At 27.4% G+C, this 9,265-nt stretch overlaps 1 protein-coding gene across 1 annotated transcript; it reads right to left on the reverse strand.

The window, feature by feature from the left end:
• Positions 1–344: 344 nt before the first annotated feature.
• On the reverse strand, positions 345–9,074 carry LOC129969523 (N-terminal Xaa-Pro-Lys N-methyltransferase 1-B-like). Its single transcript, XM_056084131.1, has 3 exons — positions 8,789–9,074; positions 6,030–6,219; positions 345–737 (listed from the first exon to the last, which is right to left on the reverse strand). Exons 1-3 carry the CDS (start codon positions 8,942–8,944, stop codon positions 418–420), a joined length of 666 nt encoding a protein of 221 aa, XP_055940106.1. The 5' UTR covers positions 8,945–9,074; the 3' UTR covers positions 345–417.
• Between the last annotated feature and the right edge of the window lie 191 nt (positions 9,075–9,265).

Raw genomic sequence — 9,265 nt, forward strand, 5'->3', positions numbered from 1 at the left:
AACTATAATGTATATACATAACAGGTAACTTTTTTTTTATACTTATATGGCACAATAATAATAATAATTTTTTAAAGGAAGGTGCATCTTGACTTCCTTTAAAAAAATAAACTTGACTTTTGCTAAAATGACTCTATAAATATCCTTAAATTTCATAAACAAAATAGATGATATCCAAAGATTTTTGCAAACCAATTAGCTTTATAAATTTAATTTCATCTTGAAACATACCATAGGTTTGGCAATATAAAAACATTAAATATATATGAAGCCAAATTCACACAACAACACTTCAACAATGGTCTAAATATATAAGACAGGATTTTATTTGAAAATAAGACAACTTTGGTTTTATAAATATTTTATTTCAATACACAAAAATAAAAGAAAAATAGTGTTCCTATTTTTCATTTAAGGTCATCTGAAAGCAAACATCTTTACTTCATATAACCCTTTAGGAAATTTATATTGTTTTCTTTCTGCTACAAGTTCAAGACCAGCCTTAGTAGCTAAATCTATAATATCTTGTCGAGGGCGAGTCACAGATCCATCTTCATGATCCATATCAGTATCATAAGAAGAAATATTGTCTTTTATTACAACAATTCCATTTTCTTTCAGACCTTTTTTGCACCTTTTCAGAAATGAGATTAAGTCATCATCTGTTAAATATCCAATAACCCACTGAATCCATATCACATCATAACAACTTTCATCAGGTATAAAATCTTGAAGACCTGTTGAAAAACACTTTAATTAATATTAAAATTTTATATAAAAAATCTAGAAATGCTGGAAATGAAAAGATTTCAATTATGTGTGCTTTTATAAAAGAAAACTAACTCGATTAATTTATTAAATATACCAAAGATAAGGCTTCCTAATCCCCCCCCAATCTGTTTTGTCTCAAATAATTTTCTGTTTCTTACATTTTTTTCAGAGAGGGAAGAGAGAAACTGTAACCCTAGGAAAATAAAACATTAAAATGAAGCATTATTTCATGGTAACGAAGAGAACTATCACTTTATACAGTTGTTTGATGAATATTTATGTAATATCTTTATCAGAATGATTTTCTCAACTATTTTTAATTACTAATATAGAAAATTTTTATAAAAAACCCCATGTAATCAAAGTTTAAGCAAACCGAAAATTACACTTTGCAACTTCATTTGAAGCTCAAGTTGTTTAAAAATCTTAGACCCTGTGAAAATCAAATACGCTTTGATGTTATGATTTTATTCAACAATGCTTTTCATTGCAATATTAAATGATTGACATACGAAAATAATAAATGACTTTAAGTAACAGAATATGAGCTTTATACAGATATGAATGAAGAAATATTAAATGTTTCAAAATACTAAATAGAAGATGGCTTTATTATATAGCTCAGAGCGATTTTATAAAACAAAATGTTTTGTTCATGAAGTTTTAATTGTGTGAACAGAAGGTATTGTATTAATAGAAACTCTATGATGCCTATAAAATGCATCAACAAAAAATAAATAAAGAAAAAACTATGTCATTTTGAAGCTATTGCATATTAGAATATCAGCCAAACAAATAGGAAATTCAAATGATTTAATTTGGCATTTTAACAATATATTAAAACATAACTCAAAAACTTTTAAAAAATCATTTTCAAAATTAAGAAATTATGTCACTTTCTTTCACTAAACTGTTCTAAAAATCATTTTAACTTAGTTAAAATGACATGTTTCAATGTACAGCATTTAATTTTTAAAATCATATCTTTTCATTTATGCAGAAATTCACATTCTATCCTGGAAGTGCATTAACTTACATGCACACTCACGCAAATAAATAAATAATGTAAAAAAAAATGTATTTGAAGCTGTTCCGTGACCAAAGAGACACTTTGAATTTTTAAACTTCGCTTTATTCCATCCCGAGAGGCACAATATGTACAAAAAAAGAAGGGACGAGATATGTCAAACTATAGCGTTACAAAAGAGCAAAAAAGAATGAAAGGGAGACCGAAATATTTTTGCCAGTTATTTTATACTATTTATATAATTTTATTATTATTTTATACTATATTCTGAATAGGGATTTCTTTACGTATGTCGATTCAGGTAAGGGAATTATCGATATCTTTTAAAAGAATTTTTCAGCTTGACAGATTTTTATTCCTTCATTCAGAGCATGAGAACTGCTGATTAAAGTATTTTACAGAGATCATGTAACATTAATTAAATAAATAAAGAAGGTAGAAATGGATCAGGAAATAAGAGAACACTTTAGAATGAAGTTAATATGGGTTAAATTAAGATAAAAATTTTAAAATTAATAATTAATTAAATTTAGATTTAGAGATATCATCACACAACACACATGTATGTATGTGTGTTTTGAAGATGCTTTGTTATTATCAGAAGATGCATAACTCACAGAAACCAATTTATGTTCAATGATTTCTTCGCTATTTTTTAAAATAAAAATTTCACATTTAACTGCACTCGCTATATTACTAGATATGTGCGGAAAATTGAACCAATTTCACAATATAAGTGCTCATTCATTAAAATTTTCGCTGATATAAATCACATTTATTTAAAAACACATAAAACTATAATTGCTGTTTCATTTTTATTTGATTTTTTCTTATATAGCAAGTTAATTTCAGCTTTTTCCCTCTCATAACAGCTCAATCAATACATTTCAGATATGACAGTATCAAGATTTTTTTTTTCTCCCCTCTCTGAATGTTGTTGCAAATAAATTCATACCTCTGATGAAGTTTAAAAATGTCCATTTTGCTACTAGATATGAAATGCAATAGTAACATTTTGCAAAGAAAATAAAAAGCATCATATTTCACTAAGATGGTCTCAAAAGAATTAGAAAGAATTTTATTAATTAGTATTTTAATATCTTATGTAAATGTTAGTTTCCACAATTCTATAAATCAGGGGTGTTTGTGGGACCCCAAAAAATCCCCGGAAACTTTTACGGACTTACTACCGGCATTTTGGAGTTTCGAGAAGGGGGGGGGGGAATTAAAAATTACAATTATGAAGTATTGAATGACCTAATTATAAAAGTTCAATGAATTACTTTTTTTGCAAAATTAATAACCATAAATTTTCAAACATATAAACTACTACATTTTATGCAAATCTTTTAAATTACCTGAATTAATTCTTTTAAAAAAAAATTATCTAATTTCTGCTGCTTTTTTTTTATTTTCTGATGTTTGTGGGCTTGTCTTTCTTTTGTGGTGAACTTCATAATTGCAGGAAGGTTGACTTTTATTTTCCTCATTTACAGTTGAAGAAATTTCCTCGAGAACTGCACATGCAGAGGTAGAAGCAGTTTGCTTTTCTGCTAATGTAGAAGGTTTTTCAGAGACTTTTATAGGTGACTCATCTGAAATACATGTTTTTAAGTCCTCTTGATATGTTTTCCAACTTCTGTTCATATTCAGTAAGAGATCTTTGTGAATTGGATCAGTCATTGGATTTTTTGAGCCATATTTTTCACATGAGGTTTCTTTAGAAGCCATTAAATCATATTTAATAGTCTGCACTGCATCTAGGGAATCAATCTTAAGAGAGGTTCTATAGTCAGTGACAAGTGTATCCATTAAGTTGAATGCACTTTCCACTAATGGGCCATGGAAGCAGCTAAGGCAGGCTTTGACCAATTTAGCCAATGTAGGATACTTATAATCATTTGTGAAATCATCTTTTAAATTAAAAACTTTAGACCAATATTTATCAATTGTACACTTGACTTGATTTCCACTTTCATCAGATGTGTAGAGCATTTCTTTTTTGATATCAATATCACTCTGGTATAACCTTATTTCAGCTTCTACTTTTGACTTTTCATTATCACTAAAAATATGGGACATAAAAGATGATATTTTTTCAAAAGCTAATATTGTACTGGTTTTACCTCTTAGCTCTGGATCTAATGCTGTAAAACTAATTAGATATGAATTTTTAAGGGGTAATTTCTGTTTCATATGCTGAAATTTCTAAATGAAATTCTCTTGCGTACATAAATAAAAAAATATTTCAATAAGCGAAACGAAAAATTTACACGTGCATCAATAAATGAAACGAAAATTTTACACAGCGAAGAAAAAAAAGTTCCGAAGCGATCAATGACAAATAGCTAATACGGCGAAAAATCCCCCTTCTCTACTTATTGGCGCCACGCCAGTAGAGATAAGACCTTTGAACCCAGAGTCACGTTATCGCACATCTGGTCGAACGAAATCTCCCCCTTTTTTTTCTGCCGCGCCTACTTGCCGAAAAGAATCCAGAAGAGAATGTCCGAGAACCGGGGGAATGAGTCATAACTCGCAATAAGGAAAGAACAAAAAAGAAGTTTTTTCCCCTTTTCACGCATTATCACTGCCTTTGGAGAAAGAAAGGAAAAGTTTTCACCACACACACTGACCTTGCGTTTTCTACTTTAAAAGCAAACAAAATTACCCAGATCAAAATAAATAATTCATTATTATTCCTACTTCCTTTTGAACGACGATCCCCGGAATTTCCGGGGATCAAAGTTCAAAATCCCCGGAGCACAAACACCCCTGATAAATAGTATATATATATATATAAAAAAAATCTCAATTTTTTTTTTTCTAAAAATAATTTCTTAATCACTAATATTAACTTCTAAGTTGAGTAGTCTATTCTTTTTCTCATGAAATCAAAATACACAGGCAGCCAATTCCTTTCTAAAATTATAACAACTCTAAATATGCTCTTGCACTTTTCTGCATTCCTATTCAATATGCTATCATCATGGCTTGAACGAATTCTTAACAATAGTTGAATTTCCTAGAAAGTATGAAGAATAAAAATTAATGAAAGAACTTTATGCCTTTTCTTGAAAGCATGTTTTACATACATATGTATTAACTTAAGATTGATTAAATTTTATCAACTGGTGAGCTTATTTTTTTAATGCATTAGATATATTTAGTTCTGCACCCAAAAATGATAAGAGGGATTTTTAAATAAAAACTTTTCTAATTATATTTGATGATTAATGAGATAAATGATTCTAGATTTACTGATTAGAGACATAAAAAAAAAAACAATTTTTAATAAATGAAATCATATGGTATTTAAAAAAAATTGGTAGACAGACACCTCAGCAATCTCTATTTATTCTCTTTTACATTTTATAAATTTAGAACATGCCTTTGTCAGAAATGTAGTGAAATATATTTTAATTTATAATAAAGAGACAGAATAAAAGACAAACAATTTGAAAAATTCATAATTTAATTTATATTTAGAGTTATAATTTTATAGTTAAAATATATAAAAATTTAATAAAATAAATATACAGAAAAAAATCTGTTATTTAAAAAGGTTTACATTTAAAAAAACAAACAAATATAAATAGATATTAGTTTTTTAATAGAAGAATATTTTGTAATTACTATTATCATGACATTTTATAAAAGGCATATTCATACCTAAAGATTCTTATTATTATTTAAATGTATTTTAATGGAAATTCTTTCATTTATTCCATATTAACATAACTAATTCATACGGACACAATTATCCATAACTTTCAGAAGTTTCATTTTTCTGTAATCAGTTTATCACATTTAATTTCCATTAAAAGCATTCTTCTTTTTAATCACTATACAGAAGTGATAAAATTTAAAAATCTAAATTAAATACAAGTTGAGTAAAATAAAAAGAATGTACAAAAATAAACAGATAAGAAATTAAAATTGTTATTCACTTTCACAACAGTCTAATTAACAGGAATCATCAAATTCATTAAAAAAAGTAAGGAATTGGGATAGAAAAGCTTTTACATTTTTAACTTATAATTCACTTAAAACTAAGATACCAATTAAAATTTAATATAAATTATTCGAGACCCCACAGCATAAATATACAGGAAATGTGAATTATTTCAAAATATCTTACTTTTACAAGCATTGAGTCAAACACTATTTGAAAATTTTTATAATTTTAAACAAATTAAAATATAACAAAATGGTAAATATAAACACCTACCAGAGTTAAATTTCCTTAAAACACGACTGGAGTCTTCTTCTAAATATGCATTGGATTCATCCAAAAAGTTTTTATTTTGCTCAACCATATCCACTGATTTAAAAAATTTTAGAAGAAAATGTTTTGTGATTCGTCCAATGCCACTTCCACAATCCAATGCATAGTCTGTTCCCAAAGGTCGAGTTTTATCCTGTAAAAATTATTAAATAATATGAATGAATTAAGCTTTGAAAATATGGAAAACACAAGATTATAATTTCCTTACTATTAAAATTATACGATTTAAACACATATCTATATGTAAAACATTTTTAAAAAAAAACATTGATATATATAATAAATAAATCACTTGTTAGAAGTTCATAATTTTATTTCAGGCATTCAAAATCAGTTCTTTTTATTATATAACTAATGTCAAATCAGAAGATCATTTCATGCCACATATCACATGACTGGTCCCTGATTACTGAACTCACTGCTGTGACAATTTGATGTAGATGATGAAGAACAGTCTGCATAAGTTTTAAGAACATACTATACCATCAGTTGTGAAATTCTATACTTGATACTTTTTCTACTTTGGATTTTTAATAGTTATATTTGAAAACAGTTTGGATACACTCAACTTGTCAATTTGAGATATGCGTCACAGAGATCTTCTACTCAAGGTTCGGACTGAACAGGTGATCTGGATCTTAACTTGATACTGAGTTTACTTAATAAGTGGGTATGCTTAGTTAAGTGAAAATTTTTCATAGAATTGAAAACTGATTATAACTTATGATTCTGAGAAAAATAAAATTAAAGAAAACAGACTTTTATATAAGTATTTCTAGACCAGTAAGGCTATGATAAAAATTTAGGCAGGAAGAAGATAGTGAGGTCTCTAGGCATTTTTCAGAAGCATGGGGTCATAAGTTCCAATTTCTTTAATGGCAATGTTGTCACTTTTATCCATTTTTTCAAAGAATCTTATTGAAAGTTTCTTGTGGAATTTTAACAGTGTTGCATGGTGAGGTCTTTAAAAAAGAAATTATTCCTAACAAAGCACAGAATGTTACTGACTTGCTGAATCGTCACATTTTGCAATCTTTATAATGCTATGATAAAAGTCTTAGCAGTAGTCGCTCAAATAGGTGGTGTGTACAAGATTAGAGACCGGAGCATGGTCTTGTAGAAAAAATGTTTGTTTTTCTGAGCCGATGGGTTTGGAGAACCAGTGCTTTTCTCTTTGCAAATACGTATTTCTTTAAATTTCTGATACCAATTGTAAACCTCTTTATTTTGAGCTTATAACAAAATACAACTATGTATTCATTCTTTGCATACTGCAGTATACAAAACATTTTTTTTTAAGGCATCGCTATTTTTTCATTAACAGATTAGAAAATGGCACTTCTACTTTTTCCAGAATTATCTGAATGCTGAAAATGAACTTACATTACTCCACTAATGTATGTCTAATTTTGTATATGTAAAATTTCAAGGATTTTTTTTAAAGCTTGGAAATACTTTTTTATACTTTAGCTAGCAACATTTGTTCTACCAAATTTTATGTGTAAATAGTCATAAGCCAAACAATTTAATATCATATGTCAGTTTCAATATTTGCAAGTTTTTAGAGTAATTTGAGACATAAATATTGTACATATTCTTAAGCTTAAATGTTCATAATTTTATTTATGTATGTGGCAGATAATTACATATCTTTAAAAAACTAGGATAATATATTACTTAAAATATACATTAGGGTAATAGAAAATCATAAAACTTCTTTTTGCTATGTATTAAATAACTGCATATTAATTAGGAAAGCATTCAAATAATTTGTGTCAAAGTAATTAATACATCATTTGAAAATTTAATCCTAATTTAAATTTTTAATCTTGTAAAAATTAAGTTAAAAATTATTCATGAAATACTATGCAGGTGAATTTGATGTCAATAACATTAAATTTTATGATGACAAAATAAAGATACTTATAAAGTCAAATTTAAGTCTCAACTTACAAAAGCTAGAAGAAGCTTTTCATATAAAATATAATAAAGGCAAAATATGATTTATTTGCTCTTTATTAACATTTGAGGAAAATAAGAAAAAAATGTCATGAAATTTCTCGAAACCTTTTTATTACAATAACTGCTGTTGTAATAAGACAATATTTCATATTCATGAAACAATCAGACAATGTATTAACAAATTTAATTTTTAATATGTATGTTTCTCCTTAAGCACTACAGCCTAGAGTAGACCATGATTGTCCCAATCAGTTTACACCAATGATCTTTTTTTTTACATTATCAAGCCACCATCTCTCTTCCAATACCTGTAGGCTTGCTAAACGTCAGCTATTTTGCTGCATTAGAGCTCTCCTCAATACAATTTAAAGCTGCTACATATATATGTGTGCATATGCAATGCACTTTGCATAGTAAAAATATTATGCAGTACGAACCATGGCACAATCTGCATTGAACTCTTTGATGGTGTTCCAATATTTCTGTTAGCACATATACAACACATACAGATTTTTAAGAACTTTTAATTTCTAATTGTCATGTTTAGATGGAAAAAAAAAATGTTACGTAGAATAGTTGTAACAATTATGGCAAATAGTATTTCTTTTGGAAGAATTGAAATATATTACATAATATTTTAATTCAATATATTTAAGCTTCTAATGTAATACAAATTTCTCATAACAGAAAAATCCTTATGTAAAGAATAATATACCCGCACAAAAATATTCCATACATACTTGAAGAAAAGTGTTAATAAATCGTGATGATGCTTGAATGTCTGCTTTAAACACGTTTGAATGACCACCTAACATTCCGTCTATAGTTGCAGGCACATTTTCCCAATAACTTTTGCCCTTTGCATAAAAATCTGTGTTACCCGGTTCACTTTCCATATTTTTCAGTCTTTATAAATGATAAATGAATGACACTATTTGCCGGTAGCTAATTTCTCTACGGGAAAATATTTTCGCTCGTTGTTGATATTTAAAAACATTTGCTTTCAGTGTTGTTTAGTTACTGACCATTCTTACACTAACAATAACAAACATCTCCTAAATTTATTTTGAATTTCACTCAAAAAAAGATTAATTAAAAATTTTTAAATTTGATGAAATCATTTCAAAAAATTATTAAATTAAGAAATATTTTATTCTCCACAATGCACGTTTATATTTAAAAAAACAAAAACCATTTCATTAACTGCAACGGTGAAT

Source organism: Argiope bruennichi, chromosome 5, assembly GCF_947563725.1.
Source record: "Argiope bruennichi chromosome 5, qqArgBrue1.1, whole genome shotgun sequence".
Lineage (NCBI taxonomy): Eukaryota > Metazoa > Arthropoda > Arachnida > Araneae > Araneidae > Argiope > Argiope bruennichi.

What these genes read in the sequence shown, in the direction of transcription:
- LOC129969523 (XM_056084131.1), bottom strand. Translation starts at nt 8,944, where the DNA reads ATGGAAAGTGAACCGGGTAACACAGATTTTTATGCAAAGGGCAAAAGT. An exon ending in TTATTAACACTTTTCTTCAA is followed by an intron (nt 6,220 to 8,788) that starts GTATGTATGGAA and finishes TAATTTTTACAG; the next exon opens with GATAAAACTCGACCTTTGGG. An exon ending in TTTAAGGAAATTTAACTCTG is followed by an intron (nt 738 to 6,029) that starts GTAGGTGTTTAT and finishes GTTTTTCAACAG; the next exon opens with GTCTTCAAGATTTTATACCT.